Source organism: Chlamydotis macqueenii, chromosome 12 (assembly GCF_036417535.1).
Source record: "Chlamydotis macqueenii isolate bChlMac1 chromosome 12, bChlMac1.mat, whole genome shotgun sequence".
Taxonomy (NCBI): Eukaryota; Metazoa; Chordata; class Aves; order Otidiformes; family Otididae; genus Chlamydotis; species Chlamydotis macqueenii.
Window position 1 is genome coordinate 20,942,657 of NC_141567.1, and position 16,720 is coordinate 20,959,376.

The 16,720-nt window shown below is 41.6% G+C and overlaps 1 protein-coding gene across 7 annotated transcripts in view; it reads right to left on the bottom strand.

The window, feature by feature from the left end:
- Nucleotides 1-5,475: 5,475 nt before the first annotated feature.
- Nucleotides 5,476-16,720, bottom strand: part of TJP1 (tight junction protein 1) — a 164,858-nt gene continuing 153,613 nt past the window's right edge. For 4 of the 7 annotated variants that reach the window (XM_086756836.1, XM_086756841.1, XM_086756840.1 and 1 more), the window contains 5 exons: nt 16,085-16,260; nt 13,020-13,461; nt 11,696-11,913; nt 10,283-10,426; nt 5,476-7,042 (listed from right to left, as the gene is read on the bottom strand). In XM_086756836.1, the coding sequence (XP_086612962.1) occupies nt 6,948-7,042; nt 10,283-10,426; nt 11,696-11,913; nt 13,020-13,461; nt 16,085-16,260 (1,075 nt within the window). In that variant the 3' untranslated portion in view covers nt 5,476-6,947. The remainder of the gene's footprint in view (nt 7,043-10,282; nt 10,427-11,695; nt 11,914-13,019; nt 13,462-16,084; nt 16,261-16,720) is intronic. The other 3 variants (XM_086756838.1, XM_086756843.1, XM_086756837.1) reach the window with 2 other exon arrangements.

Below are 16,720 nucleotides of genomic sequence, written 5' to 3' on the forward strand. Positions count from 1 at the left end.
TCAGAGTGCTGGTCCTCCCTGACAACAACTGCCACTGTAAGACCCGTTGCCCATGCTAGAACAACTCCTTTTTCCTCTGAAAAGAGGACTGAAATGGAATACCAATGCACACAAGAAATTACACTCCTCCATTTCTACCACGTTTTGACCTAACCACAGTATCGTGCAGGTATCCCTGCATGGGACTATGGTGCATTATCTATAAATGGCTTTATCACTAGGAAGTCAGAGCTAGTTCCTTGTGTTTTTCAAATTAAAAAAAAAAAAAAAAAAGAACAACAAAAAAACCAAAGATCACTCCTAGAAAGCAAGAATGGCACTCAATTCCTTCAGAATTGTTAACAAAGTATGCTGGCCTCACAACTCACTAACTGCCACTGCTATATTTTAAAAAGCTACTGCCTACAGCCCAGAGTATCAAGGTCATCTTCTAACTATCCAATCAAAACAAAGGAGACAGAAAACATGCCAAAAGTTAGCAGTATGCCAGAGCAGAGCTCGTTATTAAATACGACACAATAAGGAAGTGTGAAGTCATAGCTCCATGCTTGCTCATCACCTGCTCTCACGCTGCAGAGAGGCACAGTCCAAACTCCTTGCTCAGAGTGATGCTAGTCTCCCTCACATTCACTGAGGATTAGAAAGTTTTACATCCTGTACAGAAACTTGTCAAAAACCAAATAATCAGTGAGTTTTGCTAGTGGTGGCGTTGTTTTTTTGGGGGGTGGAGTTGGAGGTGTTGTTAAATAGAACAGTGCAGCAGAATCCACGCAGTAAACGTTTTCTGCTTTGTGATAATTTTCAGCTTATTTTGTGAAAGACTGCTCTCCCCACTCACTGGCATGGCATAAAACTGGGCAGCTGTTACTGCCACAGGCCACAACTCCATGCCATCCACGCCCATTAAACAATGGGAATTACATTTACGTGCCACCAAAGGAGAAAACAAAAGTTTCAGTCTCTCGGAAAAAACAAAACAAAACAAACCCACAGGCTTCAGCACATCTGAAGTGTTGTCACAACTTGTGTGTTGCTGGTAGAAACAAAGCAGTGCTGACACCGGCAGCGCTAGTGGGACTGCCCACGATGCTCAAAGGGCTGCAACTTCCTTCTGGCACAGGCTCTGACCGCTCTGCAGGGCAGCAGGTTCTCTTTGATGTAGCTAATTTTATAGCTTTACATACCACGTCGTAACGTTTGCCTCTGCAAACGTCTTGTGCCTTACCACAGCTTTTAGCCCAAACTAAAACCAGTTAACGCAAACATGAAAATTAAGGCAACTATTTCCCGGTCACTGCGCTGACCTCCCGGAGGTACTCCTTTACCAGCACACTACTTCAGTGATCAAATAAGTAAATTCCTTTATCACCAATTTAGTCAATGCTACCATACCTTTTTATTCTGCAATGTGATGAACTTGAAATATTTGGTCATTGGTTCAGTAAGGACAAAAGTGAATCTAATCAGGAGGGAATCACTGCAGCCAGCTTCACGGTTACATGATCCATATCAGAAATTCACTGTCAAGCTCTGTACTACAAACACTCCTAGCAAAGAAGTTTCTGCTTGTCTCCTTTCTGCAAAGAATAATTTTCAACACCAGGTTTCCACTCTGGCAAGATTACCTGAAAATCATTTACATCATTAGCCTGGCTCTTAGTGTAAGTGCATGCTATAGGTTTGATGGAGTATCACCACTGGTAATCCAATGCCAAGAAATAAAAGCAGCTACGAAATTGAATTTGCCTTGAATTCTACAGTCTGTTTCTCACTTCCCATCTTCTCAGCTGTCTTCTCATCTTCCCCAAAATTCTAAGCCCCACAGTTGAAAGGAAGAAGGGTGGAACCAGGTCATAATTTTTCATGGAAGACATTCTTGTTTTTAATATAACTTAGAAACTGATACATTAACCAACATGTTTTAAACCCGCACTCATCTTAACAGGATGTAATTTATAGTGTTTCCAGAGCTTATCATACCTACTGTGCTCAGCAACTTTTCTAGAAAAACGTGTAAGTGCTGCAGAATACTGCAAAGAGAAGGTATATGAGTGAGTATTTGATTAACAGGGTTTTTTGTTCAATTATTTTTAGAGAAAATTTACTATGCACTCAACACCCAAGAGAAAAGGTAATATCAGTAGTCACTAACAGGCTACAGTTTATTTCCTTTTACTCTGTTTTTCTCAGTTGTCTAGCTAATTGCTGTTAAAATCAATAGAAAGGATGCTTAGAACATGACAATACTTAGCGTTAGGATAACAAGTAGAGAACTGCAGGTTTCTTTAGTGGGAAAGATTTGCTGCAACAGATACATTACGCACACAGAGAGGTATATGATCTTTGAAGAGAACTTATTCTCAGGTTTGATGCAAGCTTTTCAGGTCTTCAAATAACGTGAGTAAACCTGGAGTGATTCCACCAGTTTGTTCCAGCAGATTTTGTTCTGCTGAGATAAGTAACAGACTCCAGAACACAGCGAATTGCAACAGCATTAATGTTTTACAGAAACTGTTAAGCCTCTGGGACTCTCCCCACTACTCCGTTCTTTCATTTCAGTTGTCCCCAGGACAGCAGAAGTGTCTGTCACCCCCTCCCCTGAACAGACAGGTCAGAAACACAAGAGAACGCCACAGAACAGAGCAGGCTGTTGCAGACAGGGAGAACACACGACGCTCCTGGTTTGTTAGTGGTCCGTAGTGGTACCAAACACCAGCAGTTGCAATCCAAAACCAGATGAAGCTACTGGAGGTTCCAAAGTGCTCTTGATTTAAAGTTTTTCACAAAGCCACAATAAAAAAATAAAAAAAACCCAAACAAACAACAAAAACAAAAAACAAACACAAAAAAACCAAAACCAAACCAAAAATCAGAATGTACAAACAAAACCCAGTACAGACCCCTAACCACAAGCAGAGCACCTAATTTCCTTGTACAAAAGCATCTTTTACCACTTTCATGAGATACACAGAACGGATGATCTGGCAAGGTCCAGCTACATGACACAAACCATAGTTATTCCCTTGGCAACAAAGGGTGACAGTGACAGATCCCAAACCTGCCTTCCTGGCAGCCTCTCCAGGCCAAGGAACAGTCAGACATTTTGCATTTGTCTCCACTCTTCCACTGCCACTTTGTCAGTGCTGGAGCTGAGGAGTGACAGGCAGGCAGTGCTGCAAGATAAACTTCACTGGGAAGCTTCAGGTACATTGTCACAGGGCAGGTTAGAGCAATTTCAGCATCAGCATTAATGAATTAACAATTGACGAACCCCAAAATCTGCTCTTGTCACTCTAAGCATGAACTGTGCTGTTGCTCTCTTCCTCAAGCGCACGTCGTGGCAATTCTAGTCACACAGTAGCGTGCAAAACTTTCAGTCTCATTTCCTACTGCTGCAGTAACAAATTAGGGCAATTGCACTTCTAGATACAGAGGTTGTGTTTCGGACCACTTCTCTGCCTCTTTCACAGGAAGGACTGTCACCTGAAGTCACTGACAGACAGCTGTACGTGCTATAACTGCGCTTCACTGCATTCTGAAGTGATCTGTAAGTGTTTCAAGTTTAATTAACTAGGATAGCACCACTGCTTCCCACCAAAACATTCTTGAATCTTCTGTCAAAACTGAGTTTCAAGCCAAATTCAGTGACATAGAACATAATTATTTTAGTGTCACTGGAGTGATAACTGCTTGGGATAGAGCCAGGTAGTCCGCAGTAATCAAGCTAATTAAAGAAATCTAATAACATTCACATCCACATACATGTGCACAGCCAGCTTCATGCACTTTCACTAATATTAAGCGCATTATTCTCGAATGCTTGCTCAAAGGCTCTTAATGCACAGGTCATTTCGATATAACTAATGAAAAATTATTTTCCCCATTCATTTGATCTTGCCAACAGATGGAGCTAGTTGCCAGAGTACCCCACACGTAACAAACCACCCACTCGCACTCAGTGAGGCTTCTACAAATACTTTTCTCACAAGTGACTTAGATACCAATAAAACATTTTTCAGATGTGCTCAATATCTTTTATTCGCCAAACGTGTATGACTGATTTCTGTCATCTGGTCCAGGTTACAGTACAGCACAGCATCTTCAACCAGATCCTAAATATTTCTGATTTGCTTCACCCAACCCAGGCTGGCAGGAACAGAAAAGTACTTTTACAACCACCACTTGTTTGTGTACAGGTAGTTGAATACTCACTACTACTATTCTTGAACAAACAGAAAAATAAAGATCTTTGCCAAGAACCTAAGTCAGAGATGAACAGTCATTCTGTATCCGTTGAATATCTGTTTCCGCCGTTGAAGCCATTTGTTTAGAAATGAGCACAAGACTTGAGAGTTACATTATCAAAACTTCTGTGCAATCCGCAGGGCTAAGGCTGGCCAGTACATCGTGGAGACAAACAGGAAGAATGGAAGACGCTGTTTGTGAAGTTCACATTAAATAGTGAAGAGAGACCTACAGTAAACTAAAATACTACATGTGAACTTACCTCCTGCAGAGCCTAGCCCATAGGAAATATGTAAGGAACAATCTCTTGCAAGGATCAGGATTTCAAGAACACCGGTACTGTAGCACGCTAGACTCTGGATGCTCAAAGCACAAATGACATCACTGCAAATAGTTCACGCAGTCTAACTCCAGGGTTCCTCAGGTACAACTGACTGACTCCTTTTGTAGTGCTTTACATACTTCTTACTAAGATCTGAACTAGAAAAAACACTTAGAAATTTTAGCATTTCTCCAAGATGCTTTGCATGCCATTTTGAAGCCTTCCTTTCCGCTGATCCGAAAACCCACCACCAATCACTAAGACAAATGAAAAATGCCATCCTGACATGAACAGGTTTTTTTGGCTATTCAAATTTTCTGCCTGCTCTTGGAGTTGAGATAAGCATAAGGAGTAGTAATAACAGCAGTGAACGTATCTTCTAGGGCAAGTAATGCCTGAGAAACTAAAGGGGCAGTGAAAGTACAGAAAGGAAGCACCAGGTTTATGCACTGCTTCCCAGCATTATTTAAAAATAACTTCTGGAATTTATTTTCTCTTGTAGAATAACAGTAGCTTACTAGTTAGCCACCGAGTACTCCAAACAGGCTGAGTAACGGGATTTTGAATGCAAATCTTGAAAATTGTGTAACTAGCCTATGTGTAAATCTACATACCGGAACATCACCGAAGGATTTGGAAGAGCAGGTATAATAAGTAAACTAGCACCACCACAGTGATCCAAGGGACAAGTCTGCCACTCCTACGTACTGAGTATTCCCAAGGGATCCACACGGGAGTTCATCGTTTCAGAAGCCCTGCTGTAGACAGCTGCGACTCCGCAAACAGCTCTGCTCCACGGATGAACATATGGCAGAACTCAACTGTCTACTTGCACAGAAAAAAATCAAAGCTGACTTTGTCATGTTCACATAAATGCATTTCAGAAACAATAAGGTACTACAATCTCCTTTATTTTAAAAACAGTTTTATTCTGTATATTTAGAAACGTGTAATTTTAATAACTGCAGAGAAAAAAAATCAGCCACACCTGAATAGCTAATAACTCATTAACAGAATGCAGTGGTATGTTATCTAAACAGTAGTAGTGCCATTGTGCCGTAATAAATTGTCTATTAGTAAAAAAATACATTTCAGGGCACGTAGTACAGCATCCTTATGACAAATTACAGTAGGGATACTTTTCAAGAATTTAATCAAAGTAGAGAATTCCGCGTTATATTCTTTAAATGCAGCACTTAAAAAGGTAACAACTTTGTGCATTTTTTAAAAACGTCCTTGTTCGTATATTGTAGAAATGCTGCTTTATTGCTGCAGATGTCAAAGTTCAAGGCTCAAAAGGTATGAGAATACAAAGATATCCTTAAGAAACTTTGTTTGTTTTTATATATATTTATATATATAAAAAGGTAAAGCTTATAAAAGTTAATTTACAAACCAAGAACAAAAGTGGTATGCACGCATTATATACAAGCGGTCTATAACATCTATAAATTTTCAAATGCATAGCAGAAAACATACCATCATTTTCTTCTGGCTCTCTTCTGGCTGATGAACACAAACAGTACTCATTCTCTAAACCAAACTCACAAGTTGTTTTTTTTTTTTTCTTTTTTTTTTTTTTCTTTTCCCTCCTCTTTCCCCAGTCTCTCATGATATATTATCTAGGTAAGCACAAAAGCCATACAAACTTAATACAGAGAACTATGAGAGCTAAGACTATTAAAAACATGAGGGTAAGGCATCCCTGCTGGTTAATAGGTCTGTAATAATGTGGTTAATTTACAAATCCACAGAGGCAACTGAACCATAGTCATCCCACATGCTTTTCCCCCTCCCCCCGTTCCACGTACAGTCAGTAGCTGTGTTTGCATTTCCTCTCGGCAGAGGAGAGCATCCAAACTGTGGTACCCCAGGCTGATCGCCATTTCATTGGACACGTACACCAGAAGTCATTTAAAAACCAGAGACCAAAATGTCATCTTGTGAGTTACAAACGCACAGTCATAAAAATGCAGGCCAAATTCTGTGTTTCCATTAGTGGAGTATAAACCAAATTCAGTTCCTCTGAAAATAATTCCATTGGTACTTTCAGATTTTAAACAATGAAATACTAGTAGTGTCCTTTCAAAAAAAAAAAAAAAAAAAGGAAAAAAAAACACAAAAGAACAACCAACAAACCAAAGCACACAGAACCTGCAAAACCCCTACCTTGTTCCCACGTACACTCCCTGCTCGTGGCATGTACTGTGACCATGGTTCAAAGAGTGTACTTGCTAAACCGCTGTTAGTTAAAGCAAGATGCTCAAACGCTAAGGTCCGTTATCACTTAGAGAACAGTTAATACTTGATAGAGTGGTTCAGTTTATATGTAAGGTCCATCTCAGTTTCACATTATTTACTTGGTCAGCTAACTTAATATTTAGAAGTGGTCAATTAGGACTGAGACACAGTTTGCTCCAACAAGATAGTTTGGATCCCCGGGAAGAGACTTGTTCTGCCAGGTTTTGGGGTCACCTGTGGGAGGAAAACACAATGCTGGTGTTTAGTATCCGCCGTCAAACAGTGCATATCTTGAAACAACCAAGCTTTTGGACAGGAGCTTCTAAGTTCTGAATCAACACCTGTTTGGCTTTTTTATTTTTAAAAATCTGCAGTTTGTATGTTATTAATAAAAAATTAACTCTTCATTTTCAAATAATATAGGACAGCCCAGTTATTCAAAACAGATGCTGCGGCACTCAGGAATTGTTAATATAAGCCATTCTACTCTACAGCACCACCACAGCGCTTTTCATTTGAGCGGTGTTAACAGCGAAACAGGCATTCCCTGGCTCTTTCCTAAATTGCAGAAAAAATGAGTTTTAAAAGCTAATCTGGGTAGGATGCATTTGGGGTTTCTTGGAACAGTTCTGAGGACAGATGAGTCAAATCAAAAGCTATGTTGTAGCCACACACTGACATACTGGGAGTTTTATTTTCTATCGTGAACACTCTTGTAGACAGGACTGTAGTAATTTGGCAGCTACCTCCACTATACTTGTGTAAAAGCCTGGAATACTGATGTTCTGAAAGGGATTCTAGTTAACTGGTACGTACTTAGCAATCTTTGCGACAGATCTTATCTACTCATGGCCAAAGGCCCTGTGTACCACTCTGTTACATGGAACGTCATCAGGTGCCATCTCACCAGGCCAAGACTACAACATTCCCTCTGTACGGTCAGTCATCTCTCTCAACTGGAGACAGCGTTCTTCATTAACCACCTAAAGCCACTACTAAATGCTGCCGCTATACAAAAGCGTCACTATCCCACTATGGTAGAGCAGTGAAAAATGCACTGAAGTTCTTGTAAGCCTTCCAGATAAATGACATTAAACAGCTTGGCCAAAATAGATCTGCCTTGAGAAACGGGTAACGAGCTGAGAGAACCCAGCCACACAGACTGCAAACGCCTGAGACCTCTTCATTAAATGAGATTGACAAACTCCATGTAGTTTTCTCGAAGAACTCATGGAAACAAAATGAAGTACACAATGCACTGAGTGATGGCAACATCTGATGCAGGGACAAAGAACAGAAGTGGCCTGCCTATAGCTGGAGAATGCAAGCAGGTTTACTGCAACCAGCTGAGACTGCTAATCCCAGTCAGGCAGCTCAATAATGCTGCAGGACTTTTCATGTCCTAGATGCAGGGAACTCCATTCAAAACTCCTATGATCAAATATATTCGGAGAAGAGTCAAACGGGACTGTAGGACATCAGGTCCTGGTCTGGCACGTGAGATAATGTAGTAGCCACTGCAGCCTGTAGCTGTCAAGGATGTTTTTCCCATACTTACATACAACTGCTTTGGCGGGGTTCAGGGGGGAGATCCTTCCATTTATTTTTTTTTTTTTACTAATATTTTCTAATAGGCATGGCCATGAAAGGTAACTTTCCCCCTCAGTTTTAATACCAGAATCACTCAAGCTTTTGAAGTGGTTTAACAGTAAAATATCAATATATGAGGCTTAAATGTGGCAGAAAGGATGTTAGTAAGTGCAAATGAATGTCACTTTTAGGACAGAACATGGATACATTGAGAAAAGATGAGGTAGAGCAGACGACTGAAGAGAGGAAAAACCCAGAAAAGAGAAAACTCAGAATTGTAATAAACTGTTATTATAAAGCCACCCCGAAAATCAGAGTCCCATAACCAACTAATTTAGAAAGAGAGAAAACAATTATTTATTTAAGACACAGTATGGTCTACTTACATATCATAAGACAGAATTGCCTAATTTTAAAGTTTGTCTCAAAAGAGCAATGTTATGATATACATCCCATTTCAGATTAACAGAATGTGGCGTCATATTTACAGTACAGAACGTGTTAGGGTCTCAGTACGCACGCTCCTGCTCTCACCCACACACGCGCGCACACACACCCCCCCACTCTGGAAAAGGAGAAAAATGGCTCGGTGACTTCGGTTATCGGTTAGATCATGTGAGTCCTCTCCCTTCCCTTCAAGTAAGTTCATGAACAGGTGCTATTAGTTACAACAGAAGTGGTGTGTCATTTCTGTACACAGCTGTCATCGCTTTCAGGATTTCTCATTTATGAGTCCGTGTTGGAACACTGCCATGTATACACACATTGTTAAATAGATGCATGCAACACATGCATAGAATAGTTTATAAAAAACAACTAAAAATTATTGCCATTAGTACCTCTAGGTTATTGAATCCCCATCAAGGGGGTGATGCTTTAATCTTTCAAAGCATCAGTGCTTTGGTGCCGACAGCGACAGATACATTAGAGATGGAAGATACGCACACACGGTGGCTTCAACGCTGTATACAGAAGTACATCGTCCAGTCATTGCTTAGATCATACGTACACATGAATGGTCTGAACCTTGCACCACAAGTTTTGAAAGTAGCTGAATAAAACCTTAAGACTTTTTCCCCAAATGTGCAAATATTTTTTTTTACATCTGTCACCTCATAGCCATTTCATGAAATTGCTTCAAACTTTCCCAGATTCTCAGCTAGGCTCCTCACTGAATCTCAGCAACCCTTTCTCCCCTTCACCCCAGAAAGCCACAGTGAGGTAAAGATGAACAGGTAAATCAAATCGCAACCTAGTGCAAATTTTCCTAACCAGAAACTTCTGGGTAAAAGGCGGTAGAGGAGAAAGAGGTAGGAGCAAGCAAGAAAAGTCTTGTGGAAAATCCAGCTACATCAGAATGAACTGTAAATGCTTTTACTGAACACTAGTAGTTTTCTTAAATGCCCCAATTGTTAGCTTCAACTCACACACATGGAGACAGTTAACAAGCATTAAGTTGTGGTTCATGAGCATGCAGATTGTTAAGCTTTGCCAAGTCCTATATGGTTAATTAAGCAACAAACACCAGTTATGTTACAAAGGCCGATCAGAGGTACATAATCATCTCCTCTCATTTTTAGTGCGACTATCATTTCAAGTATATTCAGCTGTAGCAGTCCTCAAGAAAGAAGACAGAATAGAAAAATACGATAATATTTAATAGATTAGAGATATTACTCTTGTTATGCTATCATGGTTTTAGCTATGAATTTGCACCATGAGTAAATGTAAGAAAGACATTTGTAATGAAAGTGAAATGGGAGAGTTTGACACAAATACAATGATTGAGTTCTTTATATTACACAGCATCACCTTTAGTCAAATTAACTTAAATTATACGATAGCACCCAAAAGCCCCAAAAGGACAGAGGGAGGACAGCATACCCGACGAGGAGTCGGAGGATTTTAGAGCAAAAGACCAACCATCAGGGGTCATAGACGCACAATGTGGCAGGCGCAGCTCCACCGGCTTCAGGAATTTTAGTCCGTGAGGCCCACACATTACCAGGGGGCTAAGCAGTGTTTCACCTACAGTTAAGAGAAAGAAAAACCTGTTACTGATTCTTCTTGACATGGGTTCAAAGTATTACATAATAACATTGCAGAGCTACTCAGCAACTTTGTTCTAGAGAAAAACACAAACATTTTGACCTGTGTCTAAAGAATAGCACTTAGTAAAGCAGTCTCTCATAGTCTCTTTCAGAGAGCTCAAGCGACTTTTCAAAGGAGCACATCGCAATCTCAACATGAAAAAGGATAACCAAGTCTGATTATTAAATCATGTTGGGATTTTTTTTTTTTTGCCACTGATTTCTAAGCAGGTGCATCGAAAGAAACAGATCTCCCAAACCATAAGCAGTCTCGTTCACGCTTCTCTGTGCTCTAGCTGCACTGCTCTGCTGGTATGGATTTATGGCACACAGGGCTGAGCGAAGCCTTCGGCAGCTCAACAGCCTACGCCCTTATCCTATCTGACAAAAGATGAAGCATACCAATCTATAGGTCTATTTTTAGTTTAAAGCCCAAATGTTAACCTAAGATTATTCAGTTGAGGAACATGCTATGTTTGGTTTATAAAGATTCCAAGTAACTGCAGATTTTAAGTAATGGTTTAACTGCAAATTTATGAAATTGACCTCTTCAGTTCCCTGCCATGAGGAAACCCAGAATCTGACAGGTCAGAAAATGCATGTGCACTGGGCTAGTGGTATGAAAAACAGACGTATGATGAAAAAAATGCTCAACTAAGATACGCTACTGAACCCTTATTAATAAGACAGTCAGGAACACACTTTTTTTTTTTAAAAAAACCCTTTTATTTATATAATTGTGACGTTTTCTTTAGAGAAACTGAGAAAAATTAAAATACTGAGTATTTTCTTGTGTTGAAGTAAGCTCCAAATATGTAACTCAAATCAACTTGGTTTAGATTATGTGCTTTATAATTGTTTTCATCCTAACTGTGAGATGATGTATAAGAATGCTTAGAATAAAACTCTGCACCTTCCTACTGATTCTGTTCCTTTAGTGCACTAGGTAAGTTTTAAATCAATACTTAAGTCTAAAAATTAAATATTCTGAAGTTATAATTCAGGGCCTCCATCTTGATTGCCGCTTTCACTACTGAGCAGAATATTGCTTCCTTTGTACTTCTGGTGAGATGTGTACTCTGTATCTTCATACAGAAACACATATGTTGTCTATTAAAGCACGTTAAGGTATTTTCATATTCTATTTTGCTGTTGTTCAAAAATAATTGTATTAAGTAACAGAACAGCGTACAGTGCCAGCTCTTACCTTTCTCCTTGTCCAACGGTGGAAGTATACTGTTGTCTCTGCAGACTTTGAAATATATTTCTTGCTCTATTCCCTCTGGAATGGCTCCTTGGGGTATAATAATACTAACTCCAGTCTCTATGGAGCTCAGGACACCACCATTGCTGTTAAATACACCTCTTGCTGTGGCTACAACAGTGTGTCCGTCTTCTTCTTCCTCATCCTCAAGTGCTGAAGGGCTGAATATAAGACAGAAAGCCTAGCAGTTTTATCAATATTTTCTTCCTTAAAGTCAGTGGCATACTTTAGCAGAACACAGCCCAGAGTAAGCTAGCACAGATTTTAGGAAAACATTAAATGTATCCCACACTCAATTGTGTGGGACAACTAAGTTGAAAGCACTTCAAGTTCTAACACAAGAAGAGAACATTTTCACAAAACATCCCCACACAGTTTTTTCCAGGTTGCCAGGACATAACCGAAGAAAAATATATGAAGTTTTCAAATGACTAGTTCCAGTAGCTTTCAGGTCGATTTCTAAAGAATTTAACTCAGAGAAACAGTCATTCAAGGTTTCTAGCAGTCTACAAAACTATAAAGCATCAGACCATTTCTCAGGTGCTTAAGGACAAATAGGATTCATTCTTCCATTACATTCCTGAGTTGCTGAAACATCAAGCAAGATTTCAGGTCTGGTTCATGCACTCTTATTTTGAAATCAAAGAATAATAAAACACTGTTCTGCAAATATTAGTGAGAAGAATTTAACAAGTCAGCAGGTACCTTAAGACTGTAATACTATCTGTTGCCCTTGACAGAGTTCTTATAGTTAAGGCACATCAGGCAAGCACAAGCTGCTTTTAAGCAGTTGCTGGTTTGTCTCACAGTAAAGAACCACTGTGAAACTGCTGAAGTGACATCCTCTGTACAAGTACTTCTGAAACATCCCTTATGCGCATGTACCATTGGAGGTCTCTCTAAGCACACAGAATAATACAATTTCATGCCACAGCTATCCTTAGAAATTAATTCCATCTTCTGAAAACAAATTGAGAGGACAGATGATTACTGTCTACCAGAAGATTTACAATTACGGTATGAGAAGTGGGAAATAAAAGCCATGCCACTTTCTAATAACAGAATGCAAGATGCTAGCGGGACACAGGACACACTAAGTATCCACCCAAGGGCTCTTCAATGCCCTCTGGCAGAATTTTAGAATCACAGTATCCATCTTTCAACTAGAATATCAACAGAAATTGAAAGTACAGCAAGAGAGAGAGCTGTACTTTTCACAGATGAACTCCTACAGATGTACTATGCGCAGAAGCAAGCAGCAGCTTACCTTACAGGAATGGCTTTAGGCACAGCATTGACGTTATTTGGTTGATATTTAGGCTTGTCGACCTGTACAGCAAAGGTCTCCATTCCACTATCAAAGTCAGGAGGCTGCGATGAGCTGTGTGCTTTCAAAATTGGTTGAGGAGAATTCTGAGATTTGGATGGCAACTCTGCTTTATGCTGAGCTTCATTTGGCAAGAGATTATGGTTGAATTTCGGACTCTCAAACTTGCGCTCAAAGGGCCTCGCGGCACTGGTGTAGGGTTTTGTTGTAAAGCGGTTGTAAGAAGGAGTGACCGTTTTCTGAACCTGCTCAGTTCCGTTAACGGGGCCTTTGTCAGGGAAGCTTTTCTGAGGATAAAACGTGGACTGCACAGTTTCTTCTCTAGAGGACCTGAAAATTGCTGGCTTGTTCTGAGGTGGAGGAGGGTCAGACAAAGAGTTAACTGCAATGCAGAAGAACACCAGAACACGTCAGCGACCATCAGAAATTTCTCATCACATACACTATGGCATAAGAACACATTGTAGTCAGTTCTTAATCAAGTACATCAAAACATATATAGGTTCAGCCTAGGTCTCAAATCATCCGTCCTCCTACTATATTTCCCTTGTTCAGCCAAGTTAGACTGTTTCATTAAACAGATACATTAGGCACCATGGTAAGACCTTTTGACAAAAAGGTTACACTGATTTATCCTACGACAAAAAAAAAAAATAGAAAGTCGGTATTGAAATACTACCATGCGCTTGCACAAACTGGAAAATTCAGTTGGGCTGGACAATCCTCTCGGAGTGAAAGTGAAAGCAAGTTTTTCTTCTGCTTTCAGAAGCCTACAACTACTACTCATGCCTAAAGAGTTCGGGTCCAAAGCACAGAGGGGTACATTTTTAAGTACCAGAAATTTTACTTCATCTTTGCTGAAACTGCTAACTATGGAAAAGACAGTTACAGTGACTGTTAACACCTGGAAAGTATGGTTTCAGTCAGGATCACCAGTCACGTCATAAAACTCAATCTCCGTGCAGTCAACAGCTATTTTAATTGAATCATCAAACAGTTTGGATTGGAAGGGACCTTTAAAGCCCACCCAGTCCAACCCCCCTGCCAGGAGCAGGGACATCTCCAACCACATCAGGTTGCTCAGAGCCCCGGCCAACCTGGCCTTGAACATTTCCAGGGATGGGGCATCCACCACCTCTATGGGCAACCTGGGACAGTGCTCCACCACACTCACTATAAAAAAAATTTTTTCCTTATATCCTGTCTGAATCTACCTCCCTCTACTTTGAAACCATTACCCATTGTCCTGTCACAACAGGCCCTGCTGAAGTTTCTCCCCATCTTTCCTGTAGGCCCCCTTTAGGCACTGGAAGACCTCTCTAAGGTCTCCCCAGAGCCTCCTCTTCTCCAGGCTGAACAGCCCCAGCTCTCTCAGCCTGGCCTCACAGGAGAGGTGCTCCAGTCCTCTGGTCATCTTTGTGGCCTCCTCTGGACCCTCTCCAACTGGTCCACATCCTCCTGATGTTGGGGGCTCCAGAACTGGACACAGTACTCCAGGTGGGGTCTCACCAGAGTAGAGCAGAGGCGGAGAATCACCTCCCTTAACCTGCTGGCCACGCTTCTCTTGATGCAGCCCAGGATGCGGTTGGCCTTCTGGGCCGCAAGGGCGCATTGCCTGCTCATGTTGAGCTTCTCATCCACCAGCACTCCCAAGTCCTTCTCCTCAGGGCTGCTCTCCATCCATTCCCCACCCAGCCTGTGTTTGTGCCTGGGATTGCCACAACCCAGGTGCAGGACCTTGCACTTGGCCTGGTTGAACTTCATGAGGTTGGCACGGGCCCACCTCTCCAGCCTGTCCAGGTCCCTCTGGATGGCATCCCTCCCTTCCAGCGTGTCGACGGCACCACACAGCTTGGTGTCATCAGCGAACTTGCTGAGGGTGCACTCTATCCCACTGTCCAGGTCGCCAAAGATGTTAAAGAGGGCCAGGTCCAATACCAACCCCTGAGGAACACCACTCGTCACCGGTCTCCACTTGGACATCAATCCATTGACCACAACTCTGAGTGTGGCCATCCAGCCAATTCCTTATCCAACAGGCAGTCTGTCTGTCAAACCCATGTCTCTGCTGTTTAGAGAGAAGGATGTCATGCGGGACACTGTCAAATGCCTCGCACAAGTTCAGGTAGATGATATCTGTTGCTCACCCCTTGTACACCAACACTGTAACCCCATCACAGGAGGCCACCAAGTTGGTCAGGCACGATCTGCCCTTGGTGAAGCCATGTTGGCTGTCACCAACCACCTCCCTGCTCTCCATGTGCCTTAGCATGGTTTCCAGGAGGATCTGCTCCATGACCTTGCCAGGCACAGAGGTGAGACCAGCTGGTCTATAGTTGCCTGAGACTATTTTTGAAAAGGGAAACATGGTCCCCCTTTTCCAGTCATTGGGGACCTCACCAGACTCCCACGACTTCTCAAGATGGCCAGTGGCTTGGCAACTTCATCCGCCAGTTCCCTCAGGACCTGCAGATGCATCTCATCAGGTCCCATGGACTTGTGCACCTTCAGGTGCCTTAGATGGTCCTGAACTTGATCATCTGCTACAGTGGACAGTTCTTCATTCCCCCAGTCCCTGTTTTTACCTTCTGCGACTTGCTGGTGAAGACTGAGGCAAAAAAGTCATTGAGTACCTCAGCCTTCTCCACGTCCCAGCTAATCAGGTCTCCCGTTTCCTCCCAGAGAGGGCCCACATTCTCCCAGGTCTTCCTTTTATCCACAAAGTTCCTAAAGAAGCTTTTCTTGTTGCCCTTGACGTCCCTGGCCAGATTTAATTCTGTCAGGGCTTTACCCTGCCTTACCAGAACCCTGGCCGCTCGGACAATCTCTCTGTACTCCTCCCAGGCTGCTCGTCCTTGCTGGGAGGAATATTTTCACTAATAATTATTCAGAGTTTCAGTTTCAAAGCAACAATTACCAGTGTAGACATGCTGAAGCAACCACACAAGCACCTGACAAGTGATACTTGTTACCACACAAGACAGGTTAGCTTCCCAACAGCTCACCTTCAGAAAGTGCAGGCTTGTGGTGTGCCGGGAGAGACAGGGCTGGACTGTTAATCGACTGAGGTTGCGTATACTGGACTGAAGGAGCAGGAGGGGGAGTTGTAACTGGAGGGACTGCCTCATAGCGTTTTTCACCAACAGGCCTATCCATTGATTCAGTGTCTGTTGATTTCCCCCTGTTGAAATTAAAGAAAAAAACAATTGACTGTTCCGTTTCTGCAGGGCTCCCAGCTCCTGCGTTCACTGCTATTTTTTTCTTCTATGATCAATGATTTCCATCTCTTCCTATAAACACTAAAACACAATTTTCTTTAATATCCTGTCTCAAGTATAAGAACATTTATCGATAAGCACAAGAGATTAAGACAACATTGAATCTTTCGAAGAAGATTAGTAACACAAACCATGGCAAACAAGGCAGATGACATTTCAGGTGTATTTGCGTAATTGCCTACAAAGTCTTCATTTTTCAATTTCATTTGCGGTAACTCCAATGAAAAAGTGTTCTCTAATTTAGCAGGTCTTCAAAATAAAAATATAAATCCACTTTTTTGGGAGGTGGGTGGATTGTTTTCGAAATGCATAGTTAGCCAATAGGACAATGGAGTCTAGCAAAACTTTTCTAAATACACCTAG